This window comes from Papilio machaon, chromosome 15, assembly GCF_912999745.1.
Source record: "Papilio machaon chromosome 15, ilPapMach1.1, whole genome shotgun sequence".
In the NCBI taxonomy this organism is placed as follows: domain Eukaryota; kingdom Metazoa; phylum Arthropoda; class Insecta; order Lepidoptera; family Papilionidae; genus Papilio; species Papilio machaon.
The window spans coordinates 2,863,083-2,882,537 of record NC_060000.1 but is presented as its reverse complement, the minus strand read 5'-3'; the positions used below and the strand labels follow the sequence as shown (position 1 = coordinate 2,882,537).

At 37.2% G+C, this 19,455-nt stretch overlaps 1 protein-coding gene across 1 annotated transcript; it reads left to right on the top strand.

The window, feature by feature from the left end:
- Positions 1 to 246: 246 nt before the first annotated feature.
- LOC106720920 (runt-related transcription factor 1) lies at positions 247 to 19,314 on the top strand. The gene is made up of 5 exons (XM_014515725.2): positions 247 to 432; positions 1,098 to 1,314; positions 12,170 to 12,367; positions 18,575 to 18,736; positions 18,812 to 19,314. Exons 1-5 carry the CDS (start codon positions 247 to 249, stop codon positions 19,312 to 19,314), a joined length of 1,266 nt encoding a protein of 421 aa, XP_014371211.2.
- Positions 19,315 to 19,455: the final 141 nt, after the last annotated feature.

The following is a 19,455-nucleotide window of genomic DNA, read 5'->3' as shown; positions in this document are numbered from 1 at the left end:
CAACCACTGACTGTACGATTAATTCACTAACTTAACTATTCTACTTTTTTCAGATAATAATCCTCGATATGGCATCACTAAATACAAAAACAGCATTTAATTTAGATAATTACAAATATTACTATGGATTAAATACGAAACGACTTATTGAAATTATGTGACGGACGCTTGTTTATTTAGAAACTTTTGTTTTTCTCGAGTGATGTATTAGTGAAAATTTTAGAGTGACTTGAGTAACATTAGACGATGCATCTGTCGAGTGAAGTGAGTTCGACGACTAATGGACTCGGACATGAAGCGCCGTCTTCGAGTTACGGTGGTAGTGGTCTACCCAGTCAGCCGCTGACAGCTGAGCTGCTTGCTGAGAGGACTTTGGAAGGACTCCTTGCAGACCATCCTGGCGAACTTGTTAAGACTGGCAGTCCACATGTTGTAAGTATATATACCTATTTGATGATTTTGATCTGCTCCTTAAATATAACCCTTGTATTTATTTTCTACATTTCCTTTTCCTATATGAATTTTGGCATCAAGTTTAATTCTTGATGTTAATGCTAAGTATTCCTGGTACCGGTATTACCTATAGACGAATTTCTGAAAATTTATTGATCAAGTATAACTTTACAGAAAGACAAAAAAACTTGAGAGGTGTCAAGGGACACCCGGATGGAACGAAGTTCCTTTCGATTAATTAGTGAAGGAACCAATGTTTATTCTATGAATAAAAAACTTAAGTCTTCACAAGAAGTACATTTTATTTCTATGAATTTTCGTTATATATTGTCACGTCGTTGCCATGGTGAAGTAGCGCTCATTCGTCGTTAACATACTTACTATAGCAAGAAGTGTCGTGACAACTTTTCGTAAGAATTTTTTCCGTCTAGCCCCCTTTCACAACGCGCGATAAGGAACTTCGTTCCAAAAAATAATCTATTGCTTAATAGTAATCCCACTTACTTGGTTTCTGAGACCAAAATCCTATAAAACATATTTTTTTTGTCAATGAAAGGAATGACGATATGTTTTATACAGGGATTTTGGTCGCAGAAACGATTAATGAAACGCTTTAAGAAGTTTTAAAGCAAACATTTGTGTAGGTGTGTACAGTTCTACCACCGCACTGGCGGTCGAACAAGACGCTACCGGTTGCATTCAAAGTGGTTGCGTTAGGCGATGTGGGCGACGGGACGCTGGTCACTGTTCGCGCCGGCAACGACGAGAACTGCTCCGCTGAACTTAGGAATTGCACCGCCGTCATGAAGAACCAAGTCGCGAAATTCAATGACCTCAGATTTGTAGGCAGGAGTGGCAGAGGTGAGTTGTTTTGTAATATTTATGACACCACGAAAATCTTAAATCTTAATCAATTTAATTTACCATTAAACTTTGATATACAGATCATTAGGTTTATTTTATTTTGGTCGATTTCAGATAAATCTAAGCTACTTAGTTTTGGGCGAAGCTTAGCTTCGCGACAACGATTGTCGCTTGAAGTTTGAACGCTTGAATAAAGCTTTTTTTAAGAAACATAACATAAAAAATTTGTACCTCTTAAGTAAGAATAAGAATAATTTATTGGATTAACACACAATTTTACACAAAGTTACACTTTACAAGTATAATAAAATGTTACAATAATATTTTTGCACACATTGTTGTAACCATTCCAAATAAGCTCGAAGCTTGTGCTAGGACATGGTTTACTACAATAGTCCAATGACCGGATTCGAACTAACCACCAAAGTACGTTTTAGCTAATATGAATGATGATTTTGTTTAGCATAGGTTGTGACATTTTTAACAGATCAATTACCCCCATTGACTTAATATTCCAACAAAGAGGAGATCTGTTGAAATATTCAGCAGCAAAGGCGCCCCGGAGCTTTGTTTTTTGAGTGCTTACCCTTGGGAGAGGGGGATTTTTTTATGAGTGGATGTCTGTATTTGAATTTTATTTTAAATATGTTTCATACGAAAACAGAAATAGAAAGTATTGAAGAGCTAATATTGTTGAATTTCCGTTTTATATAAATTTAAGTAAGAAAGACAGACACACATCAGTTTCACAGCAGTTATATTTTATAACCGAGGCTCACATACAATTAGTAATTTAACAAGTGTGATATGAGTGTAAAAGGGCAACAGTTCCCTCTCAACTTGCCTTGAATACTCTCATTATAGTATTCTGTGGGAAATTGTCGTGGGAGAATCTTTAATATTCACTAAATTACAAATCCGCTATAGCTTCGTAGGTTCAGATTCCCGTCGGCCGTCCGGAATATCAGTCGGCCACAAAAATAGGTCAATTAAGTTCGATATGAAATGTCTTGCCACATGATCGCGTAAAAGTAGAGGCGGTCAATAGCTTCGATTATGCGTTGTCGTCGCGACGTCTGCATTTTTAGTGATTCTGAGCCGAGCGATGTAGCGGTCGATTGCACTAACACGAGTAATATAGTTATTGCACGACACATGAGCAATCGGCTTACCTCTTGTTAAGTGCTCACAATCCGCAATGGTTCTGGTTCTTACTCTATTTATTTTCACCGCCGTATCTAAACTAAAATAAAAAAAAAATATTTAATACTAGCGGTAGCCCGCGACTTCGTCAGCAGTATTAAAGTACCTTACATTATACCCGCGTATATCAGCTATCATCCCGTCCAAGTCCCGTCAAAATTAGTTTAGCCGTTCTCGAGATTATCCAGAACAAACGTGGACATGCGGACAGGCATCCAGACAGACAGACAATTTTTTTATAAAGGTTATTTTATCAGCAACGCAAATACATCAAGCGTACGAAATATGATTTTTTTCGATATTACATAAAGAAACTCCAATTTTATAAATATGTATAGATTCTGGTATTTACCTTACGCATTAAGTTTAGATATGATTTAGTTAAATATTAAGCCATAGTACGTAATCTACGAACGATATTTCTATTCAGTCTCGAATAAATTAATTAATTAAGAAACGGCTTAACTCACGTTTTGATCGTCCGGTGGCGGCACCGACTAGTTTCGGACCCATCGGGGGTCCATCTTCAGGGCGAGTGTTTAATCCGAAGACTTCGCGGTCGCGTCGCGTCTCGCACTGCGGGCCATAGCGCGTAGCGCGCGGCTCGAGGGGGCGGCGGGCGCGGGGGGCGCGGTGGCCGTTGCGTGCGTCGGCGACGGCGATGTCGACGAGTTCAAAATTGATGAGTCACTGTTGTTGTTAACATTAAACGGGGCGCAAAACGTACTGACGATGTCCGACACGTATTCAACACCATCTTCGTTGTTCTTCTGCTTCGGTCTCAGCAACACGGGTTCCCACGCCGGAGACAGAGACCAAGAGGCTATTTCCTCTGGCGAGGGGATTTTTATTTGCAAGTGGATGGAGTGGCGATGGGCTCGCCAATAGCCCCGGTGGTGGCCAACATATTTATGGAAAATTTCGAGAAGGAAGCGTTGAACAGTGCGCCAGTCAAACCTAGATACTGGCTGAGATACGTAGACGATGTGTTTGCTATAGTTTCCAGACGACACATAGGGCAGCTACTGGATCACTTGAACGAAATACATCCTAGGATACGCTTTACGACGGAGGAGGAAAAAGATGGAACCCTCCCTTTCCTGGATGTATTAGTGAAGCGTGAATCGAGTGGGTGTCTAGTGCACACGGTGTACAGGAAACCGACGCACACCGATCGGTACCTAAAGGCGGATTCCCATCATCATCCGTCTCACCTATCGTCCGTGCCACGCACTCTCATCAATCGTGCACTTCGCTTATGCGATCCTCAGTTCGTAGAGTCGGAACTGACGCACGTGAGACGAGTTCTTGAGGACAATGGCTACAAATGGAGACAAAGCCTTAGGCTAGCAAACACGACCGGTAAGACACGGCCTCAGGTTGTGGATCGAGTCCCGGCATATCTACCTTATATGCGGGGGGTGACGGATAAGATTGGACACTTGTTACGCCGCAAGTATAGTATCAAGACAATTTTCCGGCCCCTTACGCAGATAAGGAGAGTTTTACGTTCGCCGAAAGATCGTACCCCCTTAGATGGCCCAGGCGTCTACGAAATTCCATGCGATTGCGGCAAAAGTTACATTGGGGAAACGGGGCGCAACATTAACACCAGGCTCACAGAGCACATTCGTTGCATGCGCAAACTGGATAGCAACACGTCAGCGGTTGCGGAACACGCCCTTACCTCCAACTCTCATTACATTAGGTTTGACCGAGTGAAAGTCTTGGCTCGTGACAAAAACTTCGTGTCACGTAAATTACTCGAAGCCATTGAAATCCGACGTCGACCTAATTTTAATAGAGATAAGGGTTGGTCTCTGTCTCCGGCGTGGGAACCCGTGTTGCTGAGACCGAAGCAGAAGAACAACGAAGATGGTGTTGAATACGTGTCGGACATCGTCAGTACGTTTTGCGCCCCGTTTAATGTTAACAACAACAGTGACTCATCAATTTTGAACTCGTCGACATCGCCGTCGCCGACGCACGCAACGGCCACCGCGCCCCCCGCGCCCGCCGCCCCCTCGAGCCGCGCGCTACGCGCTATGGCCCGCAGTGCGAGACGCGACGCGACCGCGAAGTCTTCGGATTAAACACTCGCCCTGAAGATGGACCCCCGATGGGTCCGAAACTAGTCGGTGCCGCCACCGGACGATCAAAACGTGAGTTAAGCCGTTTCTTAATTAATTAATTATGATGTCTCACTAAAGTTTAAACAATTTAACAGTCTCGAATAGTTCTGATTAGTTTTTTTTTATCTGTTATTTAGAAAATAGTGTTCCAATTGAAAATGTTGACCATTATCTAGACCTTCTTTATCTTGGAACATCATTAGAATCAGACATACACTAATCAGGACTCATCACGAACACGAACACGAATCAGAATTTAATATGAATTTGAAGTGGCGTACCATCGCTGGCGCAATTTATTCACTTACCGACGGCACTTGTAGCTCTTCGCAATTACGTCTCCACTTACTGAGTAAGCGATACTCAGCTTTTAACCCCTTCACTTGAGAATAAAAGCCTAACTATTAGTCAAATTACTTACTTACTAAATACCTATTTTGTGTAGTTACCAAAATAGTATACTGATTTTCAAAAAGCCTAGACCATTAGAGACATTTCGTCAGTTTGAATATTACACGCTAAATCCAATTTGACCGAATTATGTGAAGCGAATAAAATAGTTGTAGTTAAGCAAGGGTTGTGTATTCTTAAACTGTTTCGATTTTATATTGAATCTCGTTGCGAGGAGCAAACTTTAAGTTTGGGGGTCGCGAGTATCGCTCGACTGTAAACTTTCCTCGCTTCTCATATTCAAATAGTGCAGGGAGCTAACGAAGCGGGCGAGTCGGAGGATGCAGGGGTTTCGGGGGGTCCAGGCGTGTGTGCGGGTGTCGGGCTGGGGGCAGGGGGTTGCTACTTGTATGAAACATCAACAGACTCCCGCTCTAGTTGTGATGAGGGCGCGATTACTGTGTCAGTCCATAGAGTAGGCAACGAACGTTGGTATTGTTATTGATTTATTTTTTGTTATTTGTTAAGACAATTTGACTTTCAAATAATATATTAAAGAACAACATTAATATTATTCTATGAACATGATTTCTAAAATTACTATTTTAGGGATAAATTAAAGAAAATAATAAATTGTTCACATATATATTCACATTGCTTATCTCATATTTTATTTCAAATAATTCCAATTACATCGTGATTAATTGACAACAAATTTGTTAGATACATTTTTGTTTGTATTTATATCGCCGCTATATACATTTGTTGTAATTTTTTTTATTCACTAAGACATTTGACCTTTAGGTCAATGCGCCGTTCTCTGTTCTTTGCTACACTGTGCACTTTGTATTTAGTTCGCTTCGGAATAGTCTTTTTTTATTTAAAATAAAACGTCATTTATGGGAATGTATTAACATTTCTTCAAATACTGTTTACACTTGTAAAACATTACAGAAATTTCACTAATGTCATTGAACCAAAAAACGATGAAATAAAAAGAGAGACGCTGTTTTTACTGATTGTAAAATAGTGGCAGACCAATATTGTTAAATGTAAAACAAAAATGTGTATAAAAAAGACCAAATCCTGTTTATTGATAATTCGATCATTAGTAAACTCATTAACATCCGCTTAAACAAATACGAGACTCGTCGCTGGAAAAAACCAATATAGTCCTGGACGTTGGCGGTAAAGTGGAAAAGAAGTTAAGAGGTGTCTATTTGTCACGTTCCTTCCTGAACGCTCTGCTTTCCAATTAAGGGTAAGCGCTCTCTTTGTTTATCTTAAATTGCGAGAAAATCTCACTCAAATTATCGAGCTAAAGGACGGAGGGGAGATCGGTGCCCCGCGGAACATAACTTTTGTTTCTTCTCGGAATAAAAAAAAGTTGCCTATCTAATGTTGACGGGCGGGCGTGGGGAATTTTTAATAAGCGAAAAATTTAATGAGGGCTCGGACCTTTTTGCTTCGGTTGGCCGTGTCAGCGTTACGCGAAAACGGACATTCGTCTTTTCGAATTTGGAAAAGGAATTTATAATTTAACGCTTTCGCCTTCGAAGATTGCTTGATTTCAGTGTTAAGTTTTATCCTCTGTGGTAAATAAAGATGTTATTAACGTCATTAATTGTTGTTTTATCATATTTGTTACCGCTTTTCACAAATCACCCACTAAAATATTATTGCATTCTGTAATTTAAATATAAATAATGACGATAAAAAATAATAATAATAAATAATAATAATAAACTCATTTAATCCATTCAGAAAGCAAACAATTGATAAATAAATTGATTATGTATTGATATAATAAATTTGCTACCCTCTTGAAACACGTGATTAGGCGAGGCTTATTATATCGCCGGCGCGGGTAAGGAGCCAATTTAGCGCGCCAGTAGGCAAGACGCGACATCTGCTAATCGATTGATTGACCCTACTTTAGAACGATCGCGTCGATAAAAAATACGACTGGGGTCGTCTTCTCTGACTTATTTTTAACACTGTCGAAAAAAGTCTTTTTAATGAAATAGAAAGAAAGTTACTAAATAAGTACCAACAGAATAAGTCTACCTACACGGTATCTTTCTCAAGCCAATGTTAGAATGTAAGTTTATCCAAAAAGTCCTTTACTAACATCTGTTAGCAATATCAGACAACTTCTCTAAAATTTGTTTTCAACTAAACTAATACTTAGTATACCTTCACTAATTAAATGAAATGAATGTTTTCTTGTATGATATTTTCTGTGCCTAAGTAGGTTTTATATATTTTGTGAGAGACCTAATCGCGATAGCAGAACCTCTGTCATAGGGCCAAGATATCCTTGTTTGACTATAACCGTGGATTTATTGACATATATTGTTGTCTCTGATTTTTCTAAGAGAATGTTAGAAATGGCAATATTTATGTCAACGTAAACCCACAATAAAATAATTCCATACAAACATACATAATATATTCTTATAATTAACAGGAAAATACCGGATAAAATTTGTAATAAGACTCAACGCGTTCGGCCCTTCGGTACGTAACTGCGTCCCTCACCCTACGACGTACGAAATTATTTTTTTATAAGAGCCGCGGCGAAAAAGATCTCTGCCTCACCTTTCGTTATTAACTGGAGAGATTCCCTTTGATACACAGCACCGGTGGCCCTCATACTAAATAATGTTTTTAAACTTTGCCCAGTTATTTTAAAACCCTTACTTAGCTTTTATATTTATCATTTTGAATGAGATTCCACTTAAGGTTAATATACGGAAAGTTCATTTATGTTATTTTAAAATTTCTGCATATTTTTTAATACATTTGTTTTTAATAATCAGAATTGAAGTACAATAGGCATATTAAATTGATAGATATAAAAGGCAATACAGATCAATCAGCTTAAGTTAATCCATGTTGATATGTCTGTCGATATTTTTGGGTTTGATAGCAAAAAAAAATAGTGTACAAGTTATAGCTTCTCTTACTCTCGATATCTTTCAGATATTAGCGTACGGTGATAATTAAAACAAAGACGACTAGCATCCTCCACGTCACCTTTAGGGGACAATTTTAATATTCATTAATTTACAAGGCGTTGTTAACCCCGGTGAAAAATAATAAGAGAAATTGAGACGTACAAGCGAGACAAAACTTCTGACAAAAGGGAGATGCGCGAATCTCCTTTGCTACGCTCGTCTTTTTCAAGTTGTTCTTTCCGTTTTTAATTATTGAACCACTCATTCCTAATTATTGTTATTAGCGTTGGGGTGAGTGGTGAAAATTGAGGGTCTCGGCGAGTAATATTGACCGCTCGGCCGAGGTGAGTCCCTGGGGAGATTTTTAATTGTACCGCCTTTTGACTTTGCTCGCGTTCTTTTAAGACGGTTCAATAAACTTGTATTTTACAGCGTCTCGCTCGCTTTGGTGAGTACTCATGTTTATGCTGTTTTATTTGTCTGGCTTTTTAGAATTGATATTACTTACATATTATAGATAGGAATATATTCTAACAAAACATTTTTGAAAACAATTCACGATAAATTATACTTAATTTTAAATTGACAAAATGCTCATAAAAGTAGTTTATTTGGAAAATTATCATTAAATGACGTTATTGAAAAATTTCCTAAGACCTACGTTCGTGATCACAATTTCTTTTAAATATTGATTTGTTTTTTAAACATTTATCCTTCAAATATTTTGCAATTGATTTGCATCCCTATCGATAATAGAAGATATCGTCTCGACAAAGAAGGCAGACAACGAAATTCAAATATAGGCGTTTGTGAGCTTGTGTAGGTTAGGATTAGCGAGCACCACATAGTCAATTTGCTAATGTCCTTAATGCGTATTGGAGCACATTAGCTATTTTATATCCGAATTGCCGCTCTCGATGCTACAAAATCCCCAGTAAGCCAGGAAACCGAGATCAAAGGCGCTCGCTACCATTACGTTTGTGGCTCATTTTTTATTTAGCTTCCGAAGCGAAGAACTCTTATCTTAACGTGGCCCCCGCCTACTTTATGACGTTATAAAGCTGATTTTTAATCCGACATGCTCACGGAATTGCCAGCTACAGTTCCATTAAGACGGGGGTTTGATATCGGTTATTTTTTCTTTTAAATGAGCATTTTAAAATTTTAGTGATATTTATAAAAAACAGCCACTGACGTGGCCAAATTGCAGGTGGACTAAAATGTCGATTGAATGACTATTAGATACTTTTTGATACTTCTCATTTGGATCGGATCTTATTCATAAGATTTGAGAATCGTTCAACCAAACCTAAGGCTTCGGCAGAAATCCTGATATTTTCCGCGATAGCGTTTAGGCGTAAACGGAGTTATTTGATGCAAACATATTTTTATGAAGAGTCGCGCCGCTAGGGGGCGCCGGGATCAATATCCTCAGTTTATGAAGTGTGTCGCACGTGCTGGGTGCAATATGTTCTACAGGGGTGGATATTGTAATGCATATTTTTTATTGCGTATTACTATACTTTACGTTTTTTAATGTTCGTATTTTTCTCATAAACTTGATGAAACTTTAAAATGTTACATGGAAGAAGTAAACAGCTAATAAATAATGACTTACACTAATATTCGGTGACATGCCAGTATTAAAAGTAGTACTTGTAATAGTTATGCTAAAGTTTTCCCTGCACCAACTAATAATACTCTACAAAATCACTGCCCAGAACACACAAATTAAGACCTCTTAAGCGACATCTGGTGACTTTTTATAAAAATATTTAAAAACCATTAAGCAAAGAACAAAAGTTCACTGACAATTGTAAACCTATGCAAGTAGAGTAAGGCCACGAAGTCGGTACGCGAGGGTAGACGCAAGTCTTTTATGAATAGCATAAATGATTTATGCTGTATACGCGCTGAGTCCCTTTATTTTCCTCCAGATGTTTTTGCCCTTTGATACAGACGCCACCACTTTTGTTATTTTAAGTTTACCTTGTGTGCAACTAGGCGCATAGAATAGTATGCGATTCTCTTTACACTTTTGTTTTGCCCGAATGAATACGCATGAAGATTTGTGTTGTGAAGTTTAGTGTTTGTAAATGTAAGGCTTGGTGCTTCTAAAAGTTTAACGTTCCTAACTCTATTCACTATGATTTAAATTAAAACATTAGTTAAATGATTAAAATTTATTTTTCTTGACCGCACTTATGATATTTAACTAAATTAAATGTTTTTATGTTACTATCAAATTTCATGGACTATTGGACTATGAATTACATTTGAAATTTTTCGTAATACTTTAATGCAAGAATAGAACAAAGAAAAGAACCAAGGACTGGTTACACTAAGAAAGTCCTTGTATTTATGTATGTTTTATGAAAATAAGTGGGTGGCCGCTCATTTCGGGTTAGCGGGGTGTAATCGGCAAGGGTAAGGGAGGGGAGTCGGCTGTGTTTATGTCGTTTTCATGGCCGAAGGACCACCGCCGTGGCTTTTGGAAACCGGCCAGACTCGGAGCGTCTCTCCTTTGTTTGTGAACGTTTCTCCTTTATTTTAGAAATGTAATGCAAATATTTAAATATATTATAACTTTTTTAATACATTTAATTCAAAGGGAAGGGAATATTTGGAAAGAGAGTGCAGTGTATGGAGTGGTATTGCAAACCGCATTCAATTTCTGCAGTTTCTTTAAATGTATTACTTTGTAGATAATTCATGGCATTCATGAGACTTGGAAGGATGCTTGGTATTACGTAAATTAATTTGTTTTGTAATATGAAACACGTGAAATATAAATCGAGTTTAATAAAATTTTGTCAACACGAAACTTTCTTAGAGTCTTGCTAACGGTTCTGGTCTATGTCAGATGTGAGTGTGTACAATGTAATTTTAATTATTTGTGTGTGTGCTTGTGTCACATGAATGGGAATTTCCTCTACACTTGTACAATAACATAATCAATGCTATCATTTTTCATTTTCTTTGAAAAAAAAAAAAAATTAGATAACGTGCTTGTTAAAGTGTTTTTTGGGTTTAAGGGTTTTCGCAGTGGGTACTCACGTTAATGTTAAATTCCTTGCTGGTTAAGATTGCCTATATCGAGTGTGGAGGTTGACTATGTATTGTATCAGAATGTTCTGTGTACCGATATGGTGGCGATTGTCCGAGCGCTTGCCGCCTGTTTGTGGCCGGTTTGTGGCGGATGCGTTACGAAACCATTTCCATTGTAACACTCCTTGTACTATCCTAGAGCCTCCGAGTTTTATGTGTATTTAAAATCCAAAGTATCCGAATTCAGTGTCTTTTTGCGTAGCTCTTCAAAAACATTAATTTTACTTAATTATGTTTTTGTTGTCCTTTTACTAAATCTTTGATTGAAGTTTAAATCAGAGTTAAGCCTATTTTAACTACATTATTTAGTCATTGAAGCAATCGTGTTCCGTTTTTATATAGGAAAAAAAATCCGTTTTATAGAAGATAAAAGTTTGCAAGACCTTTTGATCGATTAAATTGTAACATAAATTTTCGGGAAGGATGATTTTCTGGAAAGGATTGTTTTCTACAATCTAACACTGTTTTCAGAAATGCAAGTCTTATTTCCTTTTTTGTGTTCAATGTTGATAGGAATTTGTCTCAACGTGGCGGAACGCAGCGCGTCTTGCCCCGTCGCCACAAATCAGTCTCGGCAGCCTCGGGAGTGACGCGTCGACACAGAATAATTGTTGACAATCCTGAGCCGAATTCTTAATGCAAGCCCAAAACCATTTCAGTTTGCTATGATCGTTTGACATGCCACGTAGTAGATTGTTAGCAAAAATGTTAGATTTTAACGAACTGTAATAAATCAGTGAAGCAAGATGCTAGGCATGAGCTTAGCGCGTAGCACATGCTGCCGCGTGTAGCGTAACGAAAATAGTAACTATGTAGATATTAACGGATTATTTTTATAACTACATTATAAAAAATCATGTGCTGGTTGTCTTACATCAAACGTTGATATATACATTATTTTATTTTATAGTAGCCTTGGTAGTAGTAGTAAACAGAAAAAAATATGAAAAAATTATTTAAGCGTTTTGTACATGTGTTGATGATATAAATGTTAAATACTTAAACGTGTCTTTTATTCAGTAAAGTAATAAAAAACTTATTTATTTTTTATTTGTGCAGGGAAATCATTTACGTTGACCATAATGCTGGCAACATCACCGCCTCAAGTGGCTACGTACCAGAAGGCGATCAAGGTGACAGTGGACGGGCCGCGTGAGCCCCGCTCTAAGACTAGGCACCACGGCTTCCACCCCTTCCATTTCGGACCTAGGTTCGCTCCAGATCCGCTAATGGGATCTCTACCATTCAAATTATCAGGTAAGAATCTAATGTTTAAGTTTGTCAATTTACATTTATATTTGAGAACGCTTGTTTGAAATCTAAATGAATTCTATAGTTATTAATGTACAGGTTTGCTTGAGTCAGTTTCCTTTAGCTGTTTAAGAAAAATTTTAAGCTTTCCTTCCATTGAAATATATGTTTGGGGTACATAGTTGATTCCCTTTTTGAAATCCCCGTATGTGTGTGTGTGTGTGTATTTTTAAAGATATAGAAAAGAATAAGATACTTATAATTTCGTCTTAACCAATGTATTCGTTGAATTAAAAAAAACTTCGCAAATTAAGCAATTATTAAACATGTAATTTACTCTAGCCTATTTTAAATTTAAAGTTGTAGCAACCTTGTGTTGCTATTAGGGCGTATGTTTAAACTTAGTTATTGCATGTAGGAGTTCATTAGATGCGACGCAGAAACGCCTATATTACTTTCAAAAGTTACTGTGCTAAAGACTACTAAAGTAGGTCTTTGAAAATTATAGCAACTCATTTTTAGGTGAGTGTTTTTTGCATTAAATCATGAAACAAAAACTATGTTTTTAAAACAGAAAAAAATTCAAGAGCGTTTACCCTCGCCGTGTAGGAGCAGAAGAGTCGAACATTTCTATTTATTGGATATTAGATTGTCAGTAAAGACCGTTGTCACTTCTATGTCCAACGCTACGAGGGGATTTAATTTGGCCGAAAAGTTTCAGAGTAACAATTAATTATTAGTTCCGGCGCTCTTTTGACGTTTGCAAGTTGTATTGTAGGAATTTGTTGTACCATCTTAAATATCTATAGATAATTGTGACAGATACTTATTAATATATACTATTATAAAATATAGTTCTCGTAATTCTCAATTATACTGTTAATTTTTTAGATAAACTGTTAATTTTTTATCGAATGCTTGTAATCTTAACTCTTCCAATGACATCATAAAAAAGGTTACATAACATTATAGTTTGCAATAAAGTAAGCAAATAATTGTAAAACATTTATCTTCTTTAGGTATTTCCGGTCTTTAGATTCTCGTAATAACGCCAACGTCACCAACGCGACGGCCGTCGGAAATACCTCGTCGCTAGGCAGTACCGACCCCTAATTCCTTGTACGTCTGACAAAGACCTCGGTAAAAATTGAATAAGTATCATGAAATATTTGACGCGGATGATATCTAAATTATGTAGCTATATAAATTATAAAGAAAATAAATAAATATAAGTTTGCTATTAAAAAGAAAATAATATTAAAATTATGCTATCTAAATTATGTACCGTATTAGCTTATTACGGAGATTTTTCAAAATAAACAAATTGAATAGAGTAATATTAGAATTGAATGTATCTCTGGTAATGCAAACATTAAATTAATTAAAAATTGTGTTGTCATATTCAGTCACCTTTAAAAATAGTTTTGTTAATATATAATCTTTATGAAATATATAATCTCGCATTTCCATTTAAGTCGACTATACACATAGAGCTACGTACGGAGCATCGGTCTTATATACTTGACTATGTATAGTGACGTAACGTGTTCAGTTAACTGAGAACGTACGGTCAATACACGTTACGTCATCTTAGAGGCGAATGCACAAGACGCTATAGTATCGGATCGTGTGAAGCCAAGCGTGGGGGACACGCAAGTCGAGCAAACCTCGTTAAGGCGGGTGTCAAAGGCCCGTAACTCAATTACACACCTCGCGCTACGAAGCTACGAGGTGTAGATGAACGTAGGCGATCGTAGACAACGCGTATCTTCAAGTTAATGCATTATAATTCTATTTGTTGTCTTCTTAATGGGTTTAATGATACTTATAATTGAAAGGTTTTATTATAATAACTTTGTATTTGAACGATTTTGTAAAATTCGTGAAAACTATGATTTCTTCTGAAAGATTTCCTTGGGAAGAGCTTAATATTTCTATAAATAACAAAAAAATATCTAAGGAGCTAAAATAAAATAACTGAGCACCTTATTTGCATTTTTCGTGGGAAAATTATTAACTATTCCAACTAAAGAAATTATTTTACCAAATAACGTTGGCTGCATAAAAGAAATTAGTTGTTTCTAGAAAACAAGATGATTACATTGGGCAACATTGATTTTATTCTTTGCAATTATGAGAATATCTAAGTATGTCTAAAGGTCTGTTGTTCATAGGCAGAAGTCGCGGAGTCCCTCAGAAGTGTGAGCGGCAATAACCCTTCTAAAATCATGATGAATTATCCTCACTCATGTTCACGCGTCGCTATTACACGGACGTCTACTGTTGGAGAATTTCATGATTTGGATATGGCATTGTCGTTCTTAAATCCCAAGAACTTTAGTTGCAATTAAATCTAAGAGTATAATATTATATAACGTATATCAAACTTATTTGTTTTATTTTATTTTTCTAAAATGAATTATAAAAACGATGTTTTAGCTTAATGGAAATAATCACCATGTAATTAGGTACAGTATCGATGTTTGCGAAGTTTGGACTAAAAAGGTGAGTTTAAATTTATTCGGCGCATAAGTCAAGCTCGCATTAGCGTTTCATTTATTTTACATATCCTTGTAGAGCGCGCCGTCGCCGTCGTGTGAGCGCCACTTAAAGTCGCAGCCTTCGTATTATTAATGAGGGAGCCTTAGAGAAAATTAAATATAGCATTAGGCCCGGAAGCCCCGGTATTGTGGGGGTGTATGGGGGAGTGAAGAAAGAGTAGGGAGGAGGCTGTAACCCTTTCGCGGCGCGACAATGCGGGTGCATAATTACGCATTTGTAAATTTTAAATGTCCCGCCCGGCTCATATAGTCTTTTGTACGGCGTGATTCGCGCTTTTATACAGCCTTTAAACGCTTTTAAATGAATTCATATGATGATGACGCGCCTACGATTAACTCTAAATGCTATGAGCAAATTGTTTTGTGAACAGGCGATATGTCTTTGTTAATGTTTACAACTAGACCGTGCATATGAAATGAAATATACTACCATTGTGTTTTTCTAAATAGTATGTAAGTGAATATTTTCAGAATTTTATTGATGCAGAACTCTTTTCCGATTTCGGAAAAGAATACTGTTCTTTAGTTTTTTTAAGTCACAAAATGTGATATGATTTCTGTACTATTTTTACTTTAAAGTTTAGTAAAAAAATCGTCTTATACGTAAACTTTTCAGTTAACCTAGTTATTAATTACGTGCAAAACTGTCAATTCGAGTAACCTTTCGCTTGTCACAACGTCTACGTCACTTTTGTACATCGAAAGGTTAATTAAGCAAAACAAAAAGGGGTTAAACAAAATCAATAGAGGGAAATTCATTAAGCTCTAAGCAGATTGAAATCCAACATGGCGCGCAAGATGGCGCCCGGCGGGTTAAGGCGCGTTGACAAAGCGCAGTCGTTAGTTCGCGAGCCCTCTTATTAACCTTATGATGTACGGAAGACATCAATCTCTGTTGCTCCACTAGTCGCGTCTTGGAACCGAACATGTGAGCACGTCTTTCGTTGTTTGTTCTAATTTAAATTAAACTAACAAAATTTACCTTTTATTTACAAAAATTACTTGTTGTACTTGTACAAATTTATTTTAAGTATTTTGTATGAGTTTACGAGATTGAAGGATTAATAAACAAAGTAAGAAATAATACAAAATACAAAAAGTAATAATGATTGAAATAATTGAAAACATGAAAATAAAAGGAATTAAAAGTAAATTAATTACGAGTACATGCCACTAAACCGCGTTGATGACGATATAAATGAATAAACTATATAATTAAAAAGATATTTCACTGAATTTTTATTATTTATCAACATGTAAATAACAGTTTAAGTAATTAAAATAAAGGTATCGAAATGCAGCTAAGCAGAAAAGAAGACAAATAGAACAAAGCATTCTTAAAATTGTAGTCAATGTTAAAAGGGATGTAAAATAATGACTCGAAAGTGCTTTTACCAACCCTTTCGTTAATCGCCACGAAGGGCTTCAGACAATCGTTTAAAAATTCCTCCCTAATCCCTGGCCATCGGAATCACACTAAAAACGCAAATACTTTTATCCGGGTAATCCCAGACGTCTTCGCGGATTAGCGACGTAGCGTCGGGAAAAGTTAAAGCGGGAAAAATGCAAGACGCAATCTAGCAAATGGCATTAAAATGTTTTGGGTTCAACCCTCTCGCGGCGGAGCGCGATTTCTCAAAGTCCGCCAAGAAAAAAACCATTCGTTTGAAGCAATGTAGCGTACGGGCACGTCTTCGGAGACGACCGATTTCTAGTATTGTACCGCGAACGATACTTTTTGATACTTGCTTACTGATTTTTTTTTAAACAAACAAACGATCGTTTTTCATGACATTCTTATATACTAAACATTATGATTTAGTATACAATACACAAATGGGTGTACAATTATTTTTAAACCGCACCGTTCAAATGCTGCACTATAACTAGAGAGTTTTATTAACTTGAACTTGAGCCTAACTAGTTTGTATGTCAGAAATTCGATTTATCCTAATCGAAGTAGATAATTAAAGTATATATATCTTGACAAAATGATACGTCTTCATGAACTTATAAGTTTAACTTTTTAAGTATCTAAATTGTAAGCCACACTATACGGCCATTACACATTGTGCACACAACAACAAAGAATTCCAACATTTTTAACGAATGCAAATCGTCCGCTTCGGCCCTTTCTTCTACAACTTTGAACAACGAATACAAAATGAAACAACGCCTTTCCATTTGTCATGTCAAAGATAAATATCTTTCTGTTATCTTCATAACAAAAATATAGAGACTGTGTTAAAAAAAGATGTAACAAAATCCTTATAAGTATTTATTACGATAAGTATCATACGGAATTAATAAGCATAATAAGTGTAATCTCCAATTGAAGTAGAGGAAAAAGAGGAAAAACATAAATTGGAGGTAAAAATAAAATAATACGCAATTTAAAAATTGCATAGAACTTACGTTTGCAACACATCGTTGTTTTAAGTTACTAATAAAATTATTAATTGTTAAGAACTTGAATTTGAAGTTTATGTAATTCAAAATACTTAAAAACAACATTTTCTTGATAAATGATTACGAGAAATTATTATTAATGAGATAAAAAGTTTCTAAGAATCAATAATTATGTTTTTTTATCCAAAGATTGTTTTGTATTAAAAATAAATCAATTAAATTAATGATTTCCACTTCTCGTCTCTGAATCTATACGACAAGGGCTTCAGTAAGTCCATAAAACGATCTGCAAAACGAAAGCCGATTCAATATCTCGAATCGTTATCGTAAAAGCATCAAGCTGATTCGAAATAAACTGAGTAATCCCCAAAAACATCTTTTGTCTAATTGCAGTGGAGAGAGAGGCACTACACCTATAAAGGCTAAGCGGTCGGATTCAAAATAATGTGTTTTACATTTTCGCAGCGACGCTATCTGCGACATAAAACGGCCTGTAATTTATTCTATTGCTGAAAGGGTTGGGTTGGCTCGGGGTGGGAATTACCCAAGGTGGGTGCTAAAGGGTTAAGCCGAATATACGGGGTCGCGGCGCCGGCAAACTTCCTTAATTTATGTGCTTAAAAATGTCAACTGGAAATTATGACACCAAAACACATTTCCTATTTTACAAATATGTTTTTTAATTGTCGTGTTTTGTTTTCTTTATTTTAATTCGTTTGCTGAATTTTTGTAAAGGTACAAGTTAGATATATTTAGATCAGGTTAGATCTGTTTTAGATACTAGCACAAAAATATTTGTTTTTTGTAGGTGAATTGGGTTGGGAAGTTGAAGGATTTGAAGCAGAGTTATTTGAATACGGTAAAATTAACTATTAAGCATTTTAATGACATACCAAGTAGAAAAAGTTAAGAAAAAGATAGCTTTAATGTAAACGAATTAAATATTACGGTATCGAGTTAACTGTTTGTAGGTTGACGACTGTTCGGGCTGCGATAAGAAGGGAATTGTAACCGGCTTTGTGGGGGAGGCGGGAATCGTCTCACTCATTATTTAAATATTCTGATGAGTGCGTTAAGCGCGCTGTTAGCGTTAGTGGAACGTCTCGCGATAACTCTTACCGTCAATGTTTTATTGATTCATTTGTTACACCATCTCACTCAATGTTTCATCAAAATAACTACTAAGTTTTAGTAGCTAGAAAAGTTTACTAAGTACAATATAATATGCTAATCCTTGTTACAGGCATAGCACATCAGCTAGCAGGTCTGCCGGGCGGCGAGTGGGGGGCGCTCTCTAGACACTACCCACCGCCCATGCTACCTTCACACGCGCACTTTACCCCGCACGTGCTGCCAGCTGCGCATACGCAACATCCGCACGTCCCTCCGCCGCCTCACGAGACGGGTAAAGTTACATTAAATTCATATAAACATTGTTGTAAAGTAAATTATCACTACTTATTTTCCACTTTCTTTATAGAGGTAGCATCAGAGACGCCCACCACTATGAACGCCCACAGCACGACCAGTCCCGCAACTTCGCGGCCCGGCTCGCGTCCCTGCTCACCGCAGGACGACGACATCTCCGTCACCGCGTCCGATAGCCCCCCGCCCGACGACCGCCCCGGTGCCTTTACTTCCGTCAGGACGCGCAAGCCGTTGCAGCCCCTCCCTGCGCCATCCAGCCTCTTCCATAGTGCACTCGCCGCTCAGCTCTTCCTAAACTCACCCCTCCTTCCCGCCCCGCCTGCATGGCTCTACTCACAACTCTACGGTGGATACGACTGGTGGCTAAGACCACCTCCTGTACAGGAAGATTCAGGATCCAGCCCAGACAGAGAAGATGAGGGCAGTTCCTCGATTTCAGGAGTAGCGAAGAAAAGACCAGCATCGCCGGAATGGCCCGACCAGGGCGTCAGAACGCGTAGCAAGTCAATGATAACGCCGGAGAGACGTCCTATAGACGTCTGGCGTCCGTATTAGTAAGATTATTATAAGAACTACAGGATGTTTTAATGTTGCCAAGTTCTGTGCGGTCGTACCGTCCGGTTTGACGAGTTCTATTGGACAATTATTGTATTGCGTAGAACTGTTATGAATTAAGGAGATTCGTGCAATAGTGAC